This window comes from Zonotrichia leucophrys, chromosome 10 (assembly GCF_028769735.1).
Source record: "Zonotrichia leucophrys gambelii isolate GWCS_2022_RI chromosome 10, RI_Zleu_2.0, whole genome shotgun sequence".
Taxonomy (NCBI): Eukaryota; Metazoa; Chordata; class Aves; order Passeriformes; family Passerellidae; genus Zonotrichia; species Zonotrichia leucophrys.
The window spans coordinates 11988894-12008925 of NC_088180.1; the positions used below are offsets into that span (position 1 = coordinate 11988894).

Genomic DNA, 20032 nt, shown 5'->3' on the forward strand with positions numbered 1-20032 from the left:
TTAAGAAGGAATTCAGGTAAATAAAAGATAGTACAAGTGGAAATCCATGTTCAGCCAGGACATTGTGAGCTGCACCTGCAGCTGCAGAGAGCATGGGACATAAAAAAACCATACTGAATTCATATTCAGGGTTCTCATTAACAGAGCAATACTGGCAAAAAGCAAAGCAAATGCAAAGACAAGTCACAAAATTACTTCAGAAGTTGGAAAAGTATTAATCAAAAGAACAATTTATAGGGAACAGGTTAGAAATAGCAGTTTGTTAAAAGGTAGCTACAGACAGTCACAAGGAGAAGAAACATTGTAGACTGAGGTTTCAGAGCAACACAAAGTTCATTGTGGGTACCAAAAACCAGAGCTAATTAGGTAAAAATCCCCAGGTCACTACAGGGACAGGCTGACTCTTTCAACATTACCTTGAATACCTGTACCACACACAGCAGCTTGGTTTCACAGGGCTACAGTCCCAGGAACAACACATGTAGGAATGGAAGAAAATCACTGTGGATTTGTGAAGGTACAATAAATATATATAAAATCAGACAAGTATCTGAATATTTATTTAAAATACAGGAGGGAAGTGCTGAGCTTGAGGTGGGGATTAGGCAAAACCTGGCAATTTTGGCTGGCAAAGTCACCATGAGAACTGCTGGGGTCCCTGCTGCTTGGGACAGTTAAAAGTCACAACTAGACAACACTGATGCCCAAATCCAGTCTAAGGATCCTGGTGATGTGGCCCAGGATGCATGTCCTCATTTCACTGCAAGTGAAAATACAAGTTTTTCCTCTTTTGCAGTAATAGGGCCAAGGCAATAATCAAAGACAATGCACACTTGCACTGAAAATTAACTGCAGGCCTGTTGTAGGAATTCATAACAACTATGTTCAAATATTTCTTCCAGGCAATGAATCATGATTTTTCATCTCTTAGAACCAGCTGAACACCACTTAAACATAACCTCTTGCACATTGGATTTACATACCCAGCTTACTCTATCAAGTAATGCTGTTACACTTTCCTCATGTATGAAAATTATGCACCAAATAAGATTCCAAACTTGAGCAAGCTCTAATCCATGCATCCTTTATTCCATTACAATCACTGTGTTGCACTCTAGCAACAGGACACAAACTGCAATCAATCGCAATCAATTTATACAACAATCTGAGGCTTACAGTACATTTAAGGCCTTTAAATTTGGAAAAATTAGACCTATCCTAGCAGTGTAACAATTTTTAAGTGTTTTGCATTTCTGATGCATAATCTGTGCGATTCCAGTGTCAAAGAATCAAATTACTCCTAAACTAAAAAGATCAGCTCAATGAAAATTTAGTTACATAATTCATCAAAACATAAATGTGTAAATTCTATTTTTTTTTCTTGTCCTGGAAACTTTATAAAACTTTAATAGCAAAATAATATAGGGATAAAAACATATTTTAACAAAATGTATTCAATCATATACAAACCAGAATTTTGCAGTTTATTGTAACTAGACTTAAATTAAAACTACCAATTAAGAATCTATGCACAATGTAAATTCAAATATGTACAGTACTTTTAAAAAGTCTACAGGAATGCTTTACAGAAGGAAATGTCTGTTATGGCTATTATTCAGACAATCTGAATATTAAAATGAGTTTTCTAGTAGTAAATTTACACATTTATTTTTAAACAAAAGCAGTTTTGTCCCTAGATCCTTTAAGAATATTCCAGTTATGTTTATACAACTAATGGAGAGGTCGTTACAGAGTTTAGCCCCATATAGTAGTTTGTTTATTTTCAGGTAAAAGTATATTTAAATAATTTACTTGGGAAGATCAGTAAGTTAACAAAAGAACACTAGAAGGGAGGAGGGGGAACTTCATCACAATAACTTTCCAGTTACAATACCACAGCTAGAAACTTCACAGAGAAAGTACTCCCTTAGATTGAACCCATGATTGTTCAGAACAAGCTGTAGCTCATAACAGTTGTGTTCTCCACTCCAAGAACACAATGGGGAAAAAGTCTTTGTAGGACAGAATTATAAATGATCTGAAGTGAGACAGAGAAAACTGATCTTCGATTAATACAGCACTAGGTAAAAAGTGTCCCCATAAGCAGCTAGGATTCCCACTTCCTTCAGGGCAATGAAGCTAAAAATTGTTGGAATTACAGTAGTTGACCATATTTGTGTGCATTAGTAGAATCATTTCCAGATAGAAAAGACAAATTTCATCAGATGTTTGATTAGAACACCCCCAAGACAGGGTATTTCTTCATAGTATAAAGCTATTACAGCTATCCAGTTAAAGCATGTGCAAAACCAGGTAATTTCTTCCGTTCACAGTAACTGAGGTAAAATCAGGTAGGCTTCTTCAGGAGTTGGGAAGTTCATGAGATATGAACTGTTTTAGTCTCTCTAAGTACTGTGCATAAAGCTCTATGTCATTATGCCCAGCCCCTTCCACCCACAGGGGCTCTACTGCTCGTGGACACCGCTCGTACATGGCCAGGCCATGGGAGAAATCGATCACCTCGTCCTCGGTACCGTGGATGACCAGCACAGGAGAGGTCACTTTAGAGATCTTGTCAATGCTGGGGGAAGGAAAAGAAAGACACAGCTCAGTTTGAGGCTTTCAGTTTCACATCATTAGAGAAAGCAAGCTTAACTGTTGACAAACAACCCAGTTACCACACGATATTTTTAAATGGCTGCAGACCACTGGAATTGTGCACAAGTGAAATGGGACAAGGCTCATTCCCAAAACATAAGTGTGAAAAAGGAGCTTGCAATGCCACCACCACCATCCCACCAGTGTTAACAGGAACAAGCTTGAGTGGGCAGCATGCAAATAAAGTTTGGCACCCAAAAACCACCCACCAAAAGAGTTACTATCACACAAAGCACTGTGAGGCAAGTAAGATTCGATGGGACATCCTGCAAGCATGGACTCTTCTCACATGACACATTATCACCTTCCAATTTAACAGCTTAGGAACTAATTAAATACATTCCAGTCATAAGATTTCATTAACAACAACAACAAAAAAGGCTTTGGCTCATGGAGCTTAAACCTGTCTTTGAACCCCCAAATTAGGCAGATTCAGCAACAGGAAAACAATCTGTTCTATTGATGGTTTAAGTTCAATCAATGAAATAGAAAACTGTGGGAGAAGAGCAATACACAGGGATATTTAACTGCAAACCACAGAAATCACAATTTCCTTTATGTAACCAGCCTCCTTGCCAGCTGTGACTGCAAAGTGGCTTTAGAGTAACATTTTTCCTTTTGTCCAGCTACCTTTAGCCGACCAATATAGCTTGAGACTACCTGTCACAGGAAAATGGCTTCTGAGGGAACCAAAGAGTGACAAAGGCACATTCCCACTGAAGGGGTCAGGCCAGAAAACCCCAATTATGAAGCATCCTGGTAGCACATGAACTTGCAAGCAGTGAGGAGCAGCTTTCTCTGACTCTCCTCACACAGGCCCCAGCTTTTATTTCCAGCCAGCCATTTCATGCTGGTAATTACCAATGACTCCAAATCTGTGTAGAGACACCACTTGCTAATGAACTCTCAGCTTCCTACCTGCTCCACTTCCATCAACAAATGCAGGAATGGAGAGAAATGAGTGCTGCTACTACTCAATTTTATGGGAGGATAAATCTATTTTTTTATGGTAGCAAATAAAAGGTGTTTGGATTCTCCAGCTCTTAAAGAACAAGAAGGCATGCAATTTTGGCATGACCATTGATTTTACAAAATGATCAAGACTGCTTAAAAGTATTTTAAAAATACAGATGCCAGCATACCCTGACTTAAAAACAGGTTCAAAAAAGTTTTATGAAAATATAAAGCTAAGTAAAATATGTAAACTGAAGCACTAAGCACTTATAAACCTCAACATTCAGCATTCTAGAGAACTGCCATTGGTATTGAGTGTAAACACATCTCTGTCTCTGTCTCTGTAGCTGTCAAAAAAACCCTCCAGGTTTCATGCCATTTAAGGTACTATTTAAAATTAAAATGCAGCCTTATTTCACTTTTCTTGTGTGGAACTTGAGCTGTGTGCAGCTACACTGAATAAAAAAAATCCCAACATAAAAGAGGCATCAGAATAATGCAGATTTTGTTTTTTCCCATAATTTTAATCCAAAAATTAGTATCATAGTCAATGTAAATACTTTATGATCAATATGTTGCATAAACTGAAGTTTTAAGCCCATGAAAGGTCTGGTATAAAAGATCCATCAGCTAAAACAGCTACAGAGATATTTATGCATAATTTTTGTGACTAGACAGTAAGTTCTCATTTATTGTAGGAAATCCCTTTCACTTCAGTATTCATATAATGAAACTTTTTTTTTCACATATATTCACAGACCATTAAGCCAGATAATATTTATATTTTGCAGAAAACTGGAAGGCATCCCATTGCCAAGTCAGCGACTCATAAAGCAGTATTTAAACTGCACATTAGCCTTACTTAGTATTCTCAGCCACACAGCTCTGCAGCTAGAAAAATCTACAGAGACCAAATTCTCATGGTGTCCCAACGTAAAATGCACATAATAGCAACTCACTGTAGGTGCACACAGAACTATTTTGTTTCCCACTGTGAAGACAGACAGTTGAGCTGCACACACTCATAAAGAGCACTGCTGTTTATTTTCACTGCTCCCAGTACCAGGGAAGTCAGACTGACAGCAATGAACAGCTCAGTAGGGCAAGAACAAAATACTCAAGTGCTACAGCACATCTGCTGTCACTGTTCCCCTTCCCACTTTTCTTTTTAAAGCTGTTGTTTGATTTGGCTTGTAACAGCTAATCACTGTTACTTCTGTAATCAGAGCTATGTTTTAAGGCTTTGTTTTTTCCTCTCTTGCAGAAGCATTTGTAAATATTGGATTTCAGGTTTGAGAATGATGAATGAGCTGGAGTTTAAGTGCTTCAAATTCAGTCTACACCTCCAACAAGTTAATTAATTAACTAATAATATGCTTGAAAGGATTCTAAACATGGGAACTGTGAGAGCCACTATTACTTCATCACCATTCTTTCTAGCTGTTCTGGCTTATGGATTTTTACCTATGGCCTCCCACATTTGCTAATTTTAATCTGTTGTAACCAAAATAAGACAAAAATAGGAAATGCAATAAATATTCTTTACTATACTTATCACAAGCATGACTTCGTGAAGTAAAGCCAAGTTTTGACCAAGACTTCAGTGAGTGTCTGTTTTATCTTCTCCCTTCCATGGACCACTAAGCTTTTTACTTGTGCTTCCCCCTGTCCTGCTCTAGAGACACTGGCTTCCCCTCTCATATTCTCCCATAATTTAAACTGGATCAAATGAGAAATTCTAAAAGATTCCCAGAAAATCTGCTGCTCCCATGACCTCTACTATTCCCAAACAGTTGGGTACTCCAGGTCTGTTGCAATTGCTTTCCTGTGAAAACTAGACTATAAAAGCAAATGTTTTATCTTAAAACCAGTTGTATATAATTTTCTAGAGCTTCTTAAAACAAGTTTAATATCTTCTAAAAGATGAGACAGGGACTTTGTTTTGGTCACAAAATCAGGATCCTACAAGATCCCCCCCCTGCAGGGAGGACCAAATATAAGTCTCAGTATCTAGCCACACCACCAGTCCATTTTAAACACCATGGTGAGCAGAAAACTCCCCTTGCAGCAGTGGCACATACCTTGGGAAAGCATCAAAGCAGTAGGTTTTCCTGGTGTCAGGAAAAGCCACCCTTAAGCCAGACATCAGGGGAGAATGGAGGATCACAGCTGCACACTCGTACCGAGATGCCAGGTCTACTGTGGGGACAGTACCAATGCTCTGGCCATACAGGATAATGTTCTCAGGACTGACACCATACCTGCAGAGAAAAGAAAGATCCCTTTAAAACAAAAAAAGCCAAAACACAGCATATTTCACATCCATTGAATACAGAAAAGAACACATTTCCAGTAGAAAATAATTTGTGTAAAACACGTCTTTTTGACAGTCTACACCATCTACAGTGCTGTGGTCACTGCTGTGACAATGAAAAGCAAACCCTGCTATACCCCATGTACACCTGGAAGGTTTCAATTTCCTTACAAAGCTTGCAAGGTGTATAGCAGGCCTGGAGGATACTCAACTTTCAAGGAGCTAAATGATCTGGTATGTGCCAAATGAGACAGTAGAAGAAAGATCAATTAATAATTAAAATTAAGAATAATCCAGTACTAATCGTCCAATTACAGGCTGTCAGGACTGCCTTGTTTCATGATGAAGTATAACTAGACTGGATTGTGGCCTCTGTGAAACTGAAATTTTCTTAATATTTTTATACTGCTGAGCATAAGGGTGCTTTTGGCATCTACTGTTATATGAATAAGCAACTGTATAAAAATATCTCTCAGGAGTAAAATTTTATCCTCTTGGTAACCAAGCAGCAGCTGATGCTGGCAGTCTGTCACCACAGCCACAGGCTGATGTTTTTAAAGAGATGTTGTGCAGCTTTTGTAGCAGATTTTTTTCTCTCTTAGTGTTAGACATGGTCCAGCACACAGCAGGGCCTGGCTGACTCGGTTAACAGGACCTTGGAACAAAATCTTGGCATCACAGACTTGGTTCCAGCTGCTGGGTGGGGAGGGCTGGAGGCATGCACCCCAAAGGCACCACATGCATCCAGCCCATCTGCCAGCTGTTGCATCATATTAAACACAGGCAGAAATACAACAGCATCAGGGATACACAAGAAAACAGGACTGGAACATGATCACCCACATGGCATTTCAGTGGGCATGGAATGATATTAATGCTGGTAGGTTTTGCAACGCCACCCTGAACAGCAGTATCATGATAAATGTGAAGTTTCCTTTCTAAAAGGTTTACAATATAAGCAGAATGTGGAAACAGATGTTTGAATGAGAATCACAGGATAACAGGAAAGCATAGAGTGACAAGAGAATTCAACACATCCAATTGCCTTAGTATGGCAAATTTCTCCAACACTGACCAGCTTTAGACTCACTCCTTTTGATGTTATTTTGTTTCTGAAAATATCTCATATTGTAGGGGGAGAAACTTGCTGTTGTGGCAATAGGTACTCCAGAGAAAAAGATGTTTCACAGTATGCCAGGTAAAGTCAGATACAGTCTATAGCACCATTTAAAAAGCCCAGAGATACATCTAAATTTAAAGTAGCCCTTCATCACTACAACTATTCCAACTCCACAGAAAGGAAGTGTGACAATCTGGACAAAATGAATAATTGTAAAAGGGTATTAAGACACTGAGTTAGTGCACTCTTAGCCTGTCATTACAGCAAATGTCTTCTGCTTTACAATCCTACTGACTAACAACTAAAAGAATCTCTGGGGCTGTTTTATTTAGGGACAGTTCCCCTTTACAAGACAGAAGAGTTACTGTAACAGATTTATCTTTTAAAGCCCTTTGCCATTAGGTCATCAAGGGAGACATGGTGCTTACAGCAAACATCAGCAGAAACTGCTACATGTAATATTTATTTATCCTGAGGCCAAAGGACACAGGACAACTCATGAGCAAAGGGCATGAATAATTGAGCTGGGCAAGGTCCTCAGAGCTGAGGGTTTGGCTCCATGATGCTCTCTGTTCTCACAAACACTGCCCAGTGGTGACTCAGCAAGCCCAGGTACAAACCCACCTGGGGGCTTTATCTTTAAAACACAGTTCTTAAAGCAGAGGCTGGGTCCCTCCCCCACTCTCTGCAAACTTCCTTGTGTTAGATCCTTGCACAACAGGGGCAGTGATACAGAAAGTGAAAGAGAAGAGGGGAAGGGCAGATATGGGTAAGAAGGCAGCAATGAAAGGGAAACTGGGTGACACAGAAAAAGGGAAAGAATATGGTAGAAAAAAGCAAAAGACACTCTGGAAAGGAGGAATCCTGTTACAGTCTGCTCTCCTATTAAGGAAGAAAGTCTTTCCACCAGCTAAACAGCAGCCCCTAAAAATAACTTCCTTGAAACACACAAGCTTTGGTCTCTGTGGAAACAGAGCTCCATCGGAGGGAGCAGGAGAGCCAAGGAAAATTTCTGGATATGCTTGGGCACTTCTCCTGTGGAGCCCCATCACAGAGTTCTAAACAAGCAGGGCAAGACAGCAATGTGGAAACCAGCCTTCAGCAAAGCCAAAGCAGGAAACAACTCAGTTACCATGGGCATATGCAAAACCCTGCTTTGACAAAGGGGGGGGAAAAGAGAAGAAAAAAGGGCAGGCATGCTTTTTTTCCAGAAGGGAACTCCATTACTGAGAACTGCAGCTACTGCTGTATAAATCATGCAAGCATTTCTGCTTCCCCTTTCCCATGAACAGAAGTGGGAAAGCTCGAAGTTCTCCAGCCTATTCCAGTCTCAATACATGGTGTGGCTTATACATTCCAGTTACCTCACAAGCAGTAAGCTCCCTGTACCTAGAGCTTCAGTCCAGGTCTAGCTAAGGTCCCAAACACCCCACAGTCTATAATAACAGTAGTTTGGGGTTGGTTGTTTTTTTTTTTTCCCTGTGTTTCTGCCTCAGTAAATGAGGTTTACCAGCATTTCTGGTCTCCCCATGCTAGCATGAAGTACGTGCACAGAAGCTGGTTATTAAGAATCCACACTCCAGACTCTTCTACTTATTCAGAGTAATAAGAGACCTCAGTCATGCCAGCAGATCCCCTGCTTGGCTGTATGGCTGTGGCTCAGGACATGTCCCTCCTCATTTTCCTCATACAACAGCGATGATGGCATCAACTGCCATGCAAAGTACCTCAGACTTCCTGGATGACAGCACTATGTGCAAACCATGTATTATCTCAAAGCATCTTTAATTATGAGCCTGAGATCCCGAATCCCTGCTCCCCCCAGGGCTCCAGCTTTGAGCCATAGAGCTGGAAAGTCTACCATTGCTATTTTTACTCTCTCCTTGCTCAGTGCAGAGTGCCAGTGGAATGCTGCTGCAGGGACTCCAGAGTGTCACAGCTGAAACCCTGCAATGTTCACAGCCAAAGCTGCCAGTCCTCAAAAATGCCAAGTACATATTCATTAGTGAGGCCAGTCCTTTTGCCAGGCTTACTGAATCCATGAAGTCAGCCTCACCTTGTATTTTCAGTTTGAATTTTTATGACATTTGCTGTCCCTTTGCCCCTTACCTGAACAGGAAAGCAGAGAGAGCAGCCTGTACTCAGTAACAGCAATAAATCAGTTTGCAGGAACTGTCCATGCAGGGAATTTTGATGACACAACCCCCACTCCATAATGCTATGAGACTTAGTGTTTAACTGCTGCTAAACTCAGGCAGGGAGTGATGGGCGAGTTCTTCCTTACAACACAAAATACATAAATTTACAAGGCCAGGAAAATGAGGTAACCAGCTCCTGCATTCTCACAAGGGGACTGAGTCTGAAACTGGGCACTCCCTTCTCCAGCAAACACCAATTAAATAAATCATTTTCAAGACACAAAGAAAATCCAGTGGACATCAGGAATAACACAAATCATGCCCCAGTTTGGAGGAAATAGTGACTTCTAGAGTACCTTTACTAGAACATACACGTACTCAGCTCTTCATAACCTGTTCAAGTCTAGTTCTTCCTGTCTGCACAAACCCATTTGTCACAAAATACTATTTATCACCTTTTCGAAATGAATTATCTCTAAGCTTAATAATCCAGAGAAATTTAGATCACTTGCTAAGAACCACAGATAGGTATTTTCTAGCATCATTATACATTTCCATAAGGTATCCATATATATTTTCAGAAATAAGTGGCTATTTAATCCTGTATGAATCTAAAGAATCTAATTTCGGGGGTAGAAAGGAAAACAAAAATCCTCAATTAGGTAAGTCACAGGGCAGATTGCATATATTATGATTTTATGCTGTGTGACTTTTACACTAAAATAAATCAACATTAGCAACTTAGTCAATAATGATTATTGCAAGAAATTTACAATATCAGATCAAAACACTGCATTTTGCATTGTGCTTCAGCAAGTACCACCCCAGCATGTCAGCCAAAATATTAGAGAAATTACAGCAGATTTTCAGTCTAAATGCCAACATGAATTTGAGAGGAAGGCATTAGATTAAGGATTTTTTGAGTTAACCATAACAACTGTCAAATGAGAAAAATCAGATTTCAGGATTCACAGGAAACCCTGGCACACAAAAAGTGTCCCTGTGCCAGTTTCTCCAGTTTCCCTGAATTCACACAAACACAGGTCTAAAATTCTTCACTGTTTTACTGACACTGACACTTTAAATCATGAGATTTCCTCCTTCTCTACCTTGTTCCTCTCCAGACCTACAAGTGCTATGCAATTCAAGTTATGGTACACCGCACTCTATTTCACTTCACATTTTCATGAGCTTAGAGCCAAAACTGGGTTGTACTCTGGCTTATGAAGCTGCAAAAGAGAGAGACCAATTTTTCTGGCCTATGTCCCAGCACACTGTCACAGGAGCAAGTAATTCCACAAATGTGTTCACTCTCAAAATAATTTAAATGGCTGGCAGAGAAATTTAATCAAGGACTCCACCACAGTTTTATATCACTGTTACTTTTACTACCACACCAGTGTCATTTTTGATTATGCCATGGAGAAACCCCAGCGCTAACCAATATAAGCTGATAGTGGGATAACAGAATGAACCTTTGACTCTTGGAAATGCCCTCTTACAGGCAATTCTGGATGGTATTAGCAAATATCACACTCCTACAGGCTTGCTGGACTCTGTGACTGCAGCACTAATCCAGTGATGTACCCGCTCCTCTCTTCGTATCAATAATAAATGGATCAAGTAGAAGCAACTTCTAGGCACTTCTGAAGATGATCATTTGCCCTGCAGTAACTTAATTATACCAAAGCATAAAATCACTGCAGCTGGTTCTTGATTACAGTCCTGTGACAATCAGTGATCTGTTATCAAACACTGAGAACTGTGCTCACAGTTCAACCAAGTCCTGACAAGGATATTGAGTATCACTGGGAGCTCAAGCATCCATGACAAAAGCGGGGATCTACACACTGCTGACTAGTGAAGCCACTGCAAGCTTGCCCTGAACAACCAGGGGAGGTAAATGGTATTTCATAGCATTCTCCAGTACAAACTGTAATGAGATTACATTTTAAATTAACTGAATTATGCTAATCTGCACTGAGTGGATTTGGAGTGACAGTTGGATGACTTGTTTTTTTAATCCAAACAACACTAGTTTGTCTAAAAATTGTTCCTTTTTGAAATACAGCCTTAAGTCCCATTTTGTTCATCTGCCTCAAACATGGGCTCCTGAAGTTGTCATGTTTCAAAGTGGGAAACACCTCTGACCAAAGTAAAACTGCTCAGGACTCAGAGCAAGCCAAGTGCTCTCAAACAGTAAATCCACACCTCCTTTTTTCACCCCAGCTTCACCCTTACCAGGAAGTTCCTTTTCCCCCAGGCAAAAAATAGGCAATCTGTGTTTGCACATCTATTTATGTTTTTAAGGAACTAACAAGTAAAACCTCCTTTGTTTTCTCTCGTACTGAGGACTCAACTGTATTTATAACATGACTTTTCTCCACCACAATAACCCAGGATAGTGATTTTGGTGTTTGGTTTATGATAGATTGCTCATTTGTCTAGCACATGAACTAGCAATTTTATGTATAAACAACAAACGCCATTGCTTCTGCCTGACTGGGGGTTTTTGTGTTTGGTTTTTATTTCCCTAGATAGCAGGGAAGCAGGAAATAGAGTTTTCATTAAATGTGCACTGAAATTTAAGCAGGAACTTGTGCCATGGGCATGCTGATGTAACAGAATAACTTAGCCCCTACAAGTATTAATTCTTTCATATTGAGTGAAAGCAAGAAGGCCACTGACAAGCAAGAAGGACTCTTGTAAAACATCCAAGAAAAATGAGCAATGATGTGGCTCAGGCATGTGTTGAAATCCCACCTTCACCATTGCACTGCTGTGTGAAAAAAGGAGAACACTCCAAACTCATTGCACACTCATGCAATGAGAGGGAGTGAGCACCTTCCTAAATTAATTCCTAAATAACCACTTCTAAATGCTGGGAATTGCTTTGTTTCTCTAATCACAGGGGCAAATATACACCAAACCCACTGTAAGTTGAAATACAAGAAGCTAATGGAAATAGGACCTAAATACATGGATATATTCAAACATAATTCCCACTGCCACCATTTTCTTTGCTTTAGCTCCCTTAAAACCAACTGGAGTTCTGCAGACAGCACTGGCACAAGATTATAGTTTTGAATTTGAACAAACATGGGAGCTCATGGTTTTCCTGCTTCTTCCAAAGTGCCTTCTTAGGCCAATCTTGATTGACACCATTTAGTCCCATGACACAACAGGTAAATGGCATATAAAATTAATTTTTTACTCCAATTATTTTAAAAATAGAGCACTGGAGTTAACTTTAATGAATGCAAAAGTATTTTGCATTTAATTAAGATGCTCTGTAACAAATAAACCTGGAATACAGAAAAGACTGGAAACTTTGGCTGGCTACTGAGCTTTATGACCACAGCATAAATAATTCACAAATACTCAGTCAGCTACTTCTAGTATATACTCTTTACTGCAAGCAGTGTACAAAACCTATACAGCCATTCTCTGAGGTACATTTAAATAAACTGAGACAGCAGAAAAAATTCAGCTATTTTCACATAGCTGCTCAGTCTATAGTATCTTCTGAAGGAATTCACTATCTTCACCCTCAGTGTCAACCTCATCTCTCTCCTGCTGGGCTATTTTTACTGCAACTGCACACACACAGCCCATGCTCTAATACAGCAGAGCTAAGATAGATCACTACTCCTCACAACACTTGATGTGTCATTAAAACTCCAACCATCTTTTTACTGATGACAAAAGGCTGCACTTTTGGGTATCCTACACTCAAAACATGAAAAACAAGGTAAACTACTCCTTCTAATTGTGCACCTAGTAAGGGTTGTTATGAAAAACAAGGAAGATTTTATGATATCCACGTACATTAACACATTATCTTTACATTTAAAGACTGCAGTTAGAACAAGTATGTGTCAACTAACACAGAAATTGATTCTCTAGGAGACACTAAGCAAATATGAGTACAAATACTAATACTGGTTTTGCATTCCCACAAGTTTTGTGCTTTCATGGCTGTTTCTTCGATTTCAGCTACTTCCAAACTGGAGAGCCCTGCCTTGTTCCTGAGGCTGAAACTGCACAGAGAGCCAATGCATTTTGGCCACCTCCCAAGCCCATCACATCACCCTCCTCACCAGCCTTGGCTCAGCACTGGGAAACTGAGGGTTTACAAGCCTGGAGGAAACAATCCTGCAGCTTTCCACAGTTCTCAAACCACTTTTGTTCAGGAGCACTGTCTTCTCCTTCAGGTATTTCCATCTGTTTATTGAAGCCCCTGTTGCACCTGTCTCCAGCACTGCTCTTGCCAGGACTCTTCACATCAAACACAACTCCTTGATTTATTTCCCTTGCCCCTACACACCTGAAGCTCCACACTGAGGTGAGGCCACCCTGCTGTGGCACTAATTGCCATGAGCTGCACCTGGGCAAGGCTCAAGCCTCTGACTCATGAGCTGGGATTATTCCTGGCAGGAGCACAGTGGCTTTTGACCAGAGCTGCTGCTGCCTGTTCCACCCATCTCTGATATTTCACCCCTACCAGCAGCTACAGCCCAGCTGCCCACAAAGCAGGGAATAACTGCTCCAGTGCACAAACCAGGACAGGGAAAACAAAAAGAAATGGCTCCAGTTAAGTTTCCTTTCAATGTATCAGGCTGTAGTATCTGAAAATAGCTATCAATGTATAAGCACAGAATGAAATAAGAGTAAACCTAGCCTGTAATGGATCAAACTGCAAAGCTCACCAAAAATGTCTCACCAGAAGGTTTGCACAGCTGGTTAGTCACACACACTGTAACTTCATAAAAAAAAGATATTCCTGACCTAAGGATATTAAACTAGAAGTAAATCTCTAAATTTGGCTGAAGGCAGTTAGTTGCCTGGATGCTATAGCAGCATTAAATGGTTTTCTCATATTTGGAGACTAATATTTGGAAGTTTAGGTGAAAAAAATTCAAAGCAGAGCACTCAGAAACTTATATCGGTAGAAACTGGCCCTTGAACTGCTCAGATAATGAATCCCACCACTCTTTGAATTCAAATATTTTCTTTTGTGTGTGGGGTTTCTGTTTTGTGGTTTGTCTGTTGTTTGTGCTTTTTTCCATTCTTGCCTTCCTTTTGCATGCTCTTTTATCTGTTTATTGTAATTTTGTTTATGCTTCAGTCTCAAAGTAAAAGCATTTCCCTTACAGGTTTTACTAAGATCTTCACATTCTCAAATATTAGCGCATTAAATTATTTGGTTTTGCTATGATTATTTGATATAGCTGACAAGCCATTAAATGTGAAATATGTGGCACTGATACAGCATTTTCCTTACATCACTTACAGACAAGTGTAGCTGTATATAAAACACAAGCTGGTAAAAAAAAAAAATCCAAGTGTTACCTCCATAATGCTGACAGTGGAGAACAAAGAAAAAATTGAACTGTCTACACAAACAGCAGGTGCTCGTATCCAAAATCCTATTACAGCTGACATTTTCACACTGTTCTTCAAAGACCCCTGCAAATCTCAATGCTGTCTCTCCCACAGAGCAGCAGAGCTGGAGTCCAAGAGGATTACACAGGAGCTGGAATGGATAAGGCCTTGCAGGAATGCAAAGCAGACAAAGTGGATGCAGCATTTCTGCCATGCAGAAGCATTAGTGTGGCTCAGGCAGTGATTTGAGTCTCCAAGAGAAAAGAGATGAGATCAGAAAGGCAGGATGGAGGACAAGAATGGCACAGAGCTCCTGACACAAAAGTGATCCATCACAGCAAACTGGTCCAATGCTCCTAAAAAGAATCAACAGCAATGAAGGCATCTGTCCCCAGAACATGAGTCTTTTAGCAGCCAGCATTGTATGAAGGTGACTCAGCTGGCAGCAGAATTTCTCTCTCCTTTATAGACTCACACTAATATGCCCAAGCACTGTAGAAGAACCAAGTTATTAGGGAAGAATGAGCTCCTCTCAAAGAAATGCAGTAACTCACACACTGAAGGGCTCTGTAGAGAAGCCCAGTGCAGAAGTGTCCCAGTTTGTGTTATCCAGGAGGCCATACATCCTGCTTGGATAGCCCTCCTTCAATTCCCTGGAAACATTTTGTGTTTCTCTGACTTACTCTAACCATTTCCACAGCCTTGAAGAAAGACAGTATTTTCTTTTGATTTAAGAATCAAAACAATAGGCTCTTCCTCTGCAATGACATGTCTCGTGAATCATAAACAGGGAAAAATCCTACTTGGATAAATGACACTGTAACCTCTATTTTTCCCCACCCCATGGTAAGTGGAGAAAACACATACCAATTTTTTATTTGCTCAAAACACTGAGCTTTGTCACAGTGTGAATCTGCATATGTTTAAACATCTGCTTTCAAAAAGTGCCAAATTCACAGCCTTGCAGAAAAACACAACTCTCCTGATGCATCTCTCCTGTCTCTCTCAATTATCCATTTTCAAGTGGATTCATTAAATATTCCAGCAAATACCAAGAATGATAAGTGGCAAATGGAAGATGACAGTCATTTCATGAAAGCAATTTATTACCTGAAAAGATTAATCCAGTATCTTTTCAGAGACAAGAAAACCTCAGTGTTCTGGCTTTTTCTGTGCCGTTTTTATATTGGCACTCTTGACTTTTAAATCAGACTCATCTATTCCTTTCTTCCCAAGCATCCTCATCTTGCACATGCTCCTTTAATGAACTTTTAGCACAATCAATGTTCAACCCCCAGTAACAGTCAATATAAACCTAAGATGATTAAAAAAATATATAGCAATCACTAGGATTAACAGTACCATATGTTTTAGAACAGCAGACCACAGATAACTAGTTCAGAGCTTAAAAATCAAATTTCCTAGCCACAGCCTTTATCACCACAAACCCAGGGGCTAAATCCCTCTTCCCTTCTCTCAGTAAATACTACTTAGAATTCTGTACAATGAAATTTAGCACAGAGTCAGTTTCTCCTGTGTACTTCTGTTTGGTTGAAGTGCTTATAAAACCTGCCTTGTGCTCACTAAGAAACTGAAAAGATAGCACAAAAAAGTAATTTTTTACAGAAACATACACCTGCATTTAATGATATGTAGAAACATTACACATTAGTAAACTTAACCTGCCTTAAAGCAACAAATGTTATTTTAAAAATTTGGAAGAGTACATCTGTACATCCAGAAAAGTACAGACTTTTGAAACTCGGATGAGAAAATTCAGTCCTGAAACCAGGTGATATGTACTTGTTCAATTTATCCAGCTGTCTTATCTGGGATCATCAGAATCTACGGAGTAAAAGACATTTTGTCCACATTGTGTAAATCAAAAGGTTTGAAGAATGATCAAGCAGCACACTTGGAGACTTCATTTTCTGCCAACACACCTAGTTAACAGGGCCAATTGCTTTTGTAGTTTTTTAGTGAAAGATTTCTTGCTAGTCAAAACTTTTTCCTCTCTAAAAAGGATGCTTACCAAGCAATTACCAGCTATGCCACAAGAAACAGAAGTACCTCGAAGTGGATCAAGGACAATTGTTAATGTAATCACTTAAGGTCATTATTTCAGCTGATGCTAAAGGTAGAAACTGATCTGCAGCTGCATCTTTGAAATTTAAAAGAATTTAAAAGAGAAGAAAAGCAGCTTCTGGAAGTTATTCATGCCCCTATTTGCCTCTGTCTCTGATGCAGTCCTTGTAAAGCATGTAGGCTCCCTGCTTGACTGCATGCAGGATCACCACAGAACAACTGGTTATGCAGGAAAAAATGTTAGCAATTCCTGTCCATGCCACACCAGCACTTCACTGCCTCCCAATAAACCAGCACAGCATAAAGAAGTCTTGTACTGCTGGGGTTTCTATTTTTGAAATAAAAGATAACAGCACAGTGCTTGGAAAAGAAGTGTATTAATGTCTGTGTTACTACTCAAGTTGGCATTTGGCCATGTAGGTTTTTTGCAGTTCACCATTTCACAACATGGACACTTTCAGTTACAAGCTACTACTCCTTACTCCCCCAAAACACATTTTTCCTATTTAGCTCTGCACAGTTCCATTTTAGAGTTCCAACGGATATCGTGTTTCCCTTTCTCCTAATACCATAAAGCTTCCAAGAGAGAGGCTAAATAGGAATATGAAATGAGAATTTAGAAAAAAAAAATTAAGGAGGAAGTCTGACCAGTTCTACAGTGAAGAACAGGAAAGAACATAGCTCACAAGGCCCAGAAGGACCAGGAATATTGGAAAGATGAAAAAGAGAGTAACAGAAAACAAATGATACCTGCTAAATCCTCCTCTGCCCCTCAAAATTCCAGTAATTAAATGAGCTAAGTTTAAGCTAACACCTTTATTTCAAATTAACACGCAAATTAATGTACTAAAAATAAAAATAGAAAATTGTTGTGAAAGTCAACCAAAGAAAATAATACTCTTTAGTGCAGCTCCTCCTGCTGCTGAAATGCAACAAATTTAGAACTATATCTAGGTAAGAAATATCCACAATACTTGGGATTCATGTTCTTTATTAGAAATATTGGAGTGGATTTTTGGATGGAAAGAGTAATTTCCTGAAATAATTGGAAGGTGCCAGATCCTATTTGTGTCAATAGTGTCTGTTCAATGCTCTACACAAAATGATCTACAGATCTTAGATGAGTTGACAGAAGGGCATCCAATTTGGAAGGGTGGGATATTTGGCACCAGATTCCTTCATCTCAGGATAAAAAAGAACTCAATAAATAAAGGAGGATTTACAACAACCCACTTGCTCTCTACAAAACTCTATGAACATTTGGGATTTATGACAATATTATCTTTCAAGATCTATCAAAAATTCAGATCCAAATTATCTTCAAGTATGTTCCATCACCTTCATTTTTTATTAATATAAATACAAATCACAGCAATTTCTTTTTCTAAAAGCCAACTTTGTGCCTTGCATTCCTTTACAGATAGTAATTTCTACATTATCAGATTGATTTTTAGTACAAATTTCAAAGAGAGGATAAAGAACTAATTGTACTGGGCCTATGCACAGCAGTCTTTAGAAGTGAACATCACATTACATGAATAATTAGCAAGAGTTCAGGGGAGAGGGCAGACGGTTTTGCTATCAGAGAAACAGAAGGTTGGAAGCTGGCAGAGACAGAGCAAATCAAAACCTTGTAGGCACACTGGACAGGCTTAAGGTTGAGACCCCACTTGATATCTTAAACTGCTGTAGTGACTCCTGAAAGGGTGCTGCTGACATCACAAAGTGCTGCCTGCAACACATGGGTAACTACCAGTGTATTTATTAACCAGTGTGAGCAAAGGTTACACCTTCATAAACCCCTACGCATAAAAATAGCAAAACTGAAGCTGAAACATTAACCCACCTCTTCCCACAACGCTGGTACTTTTACAGTTTGTTAAACTTGATGAGATGCTCACTCCCAGACTGAAACAGTAACTTTTTCTGTAACTTTAACACACATTAAAGCCCATGCTTTATCAGAAAAAGACAAGCTTTTTGCAGTAGGGAGCTACAACAAAATATACTACAAACAAAACGTGTAATACAACTTAAATACCCAAGTTGAGGTACATTTCTGTCTTAGTGGAAGAAGGAAACTGACGGCTCTTGAGTAGCTGCCTCAAGGTAAGAATTGTCCAGGGAACACCTCCAAAGTAAATATTATATGAAATTAGCTACTTCTTTCAAAAATAATCCAAAACAACACTTAAAACTTACAAACACCTTTGTGAGAAATGAAGTTCTAAACAACAAATAGCATGCTGGAAAAAAACTTCTGTAATTTGCCTTGGAGAACACGCTCCAAATCCAAGAGTATTTTCTTGAAAGATGCCACTTTTCCCAGGCTGTCCTAAAGCTAAAATCCCACTTAAATTCATCAGATGTTGGGGATGACTATACAAAGTTGGGACAATGATTAAGTTCTGCCCAAACTATTCCAGTGCTTAAGGCACCAAGTTAACCTCTCAAACTTTCCTTTAAAGTATAAATGGTTCTATACACCATTTTGGTTATAAGTGCTCAACAGAATTCACTTTTTATTGTTGTTGGCTTTTATATGTTGCATATTATTAAGGCTTGCAATATGTAGTGTAATAGACAAAATATCTTGTTTAATTTATGATAAAGAACTATTAAAATGCATGGAATAATGCCAAAATAATCTGAACTTAATCTCAGTTTATCTGCACACTGGGAAAAAACCAGCTGGTTTTGCATCTTTGCTGATGTTGAACACCGTTTTTCCAGCTCTGTAAGGACATTCATAGCAAAGCTAACTAGAAGTTAGGAGGAATAGTTAGATTCTCTAATCTAGCAAAACCCATTGTAAACAACCTTATTAAAAGGGAAATATTTCAAGTCATACTATTTAAAGGTGCTTTCCTGAGAAAAGTGTTGAAGTTGGCCTCAGACCTTTCAGATTTATTGGCTCCCATGTTCCATTACTCCACTGTTGTTCTGCTGCACACAGAAAGAAATGGCCATGCCATAGAACAAAGTTAAAATTAACTGGTCTAACACACTGAGATCTTAAGAAATGTGGCAGTATCCTCTAAAATAATAATAATAAAGAGTATTTTAGAGCTTCTGGCTGGCACTGCATGCCTTGAGAAGGGTCACTTGCCAGACACTGAGGTATGGAGCTCAGTTAGCAGCATGCCTTGGCTGATAAATAAGGCTCCTATGAGTCAAAGTTCTTAAAGTAACATTTCTATATGTAAGCAGGATTTTTAATAAGGCATAGTAAAACTAATCTTCCTAAGAACATAGCTCAAACTGCCTAATGTTAAATCAATTCCTAATCAACAGCTGAAAATAGAATTTTCATCTTGAAGGTACACCTAGAAAGAACTTCAAGAGACTGTACCAATAAATAATATTAATGTCAGAAAA

General features: G+C 39.2%; 1 protein-coding gene across 1 annotated transcript in view; it reads right to left on the minus strand.

Annotated features, from left to right (window-relative positions):
• Positions 1-1058: 1058 nt before the first annotated feature.
• ABHD17C (abhydrolase domain containing 17C, depalmitoylase) overlaps positions 1059-20032 on the minus strand; it is a 28318-nt gene continuing 9344 nt past the window's right edge. Inside the window, exons 2-3 of the mRNA XM_064721983.1 lie at positions 5694-5873; positions 1059-2581 (exon numbers count right to left, since the gene is read on the minus strand). Of these exons, the coding sequence (XP_064578053.1) occupies positions 2362-2581; positions 5694-5873 (400 nt within the window). The 3' untranslated portion in view covers positions 1059-2361. The remainder of the gene's footprint in view (positions 2582-5693; positions 5874-20032) is intronic.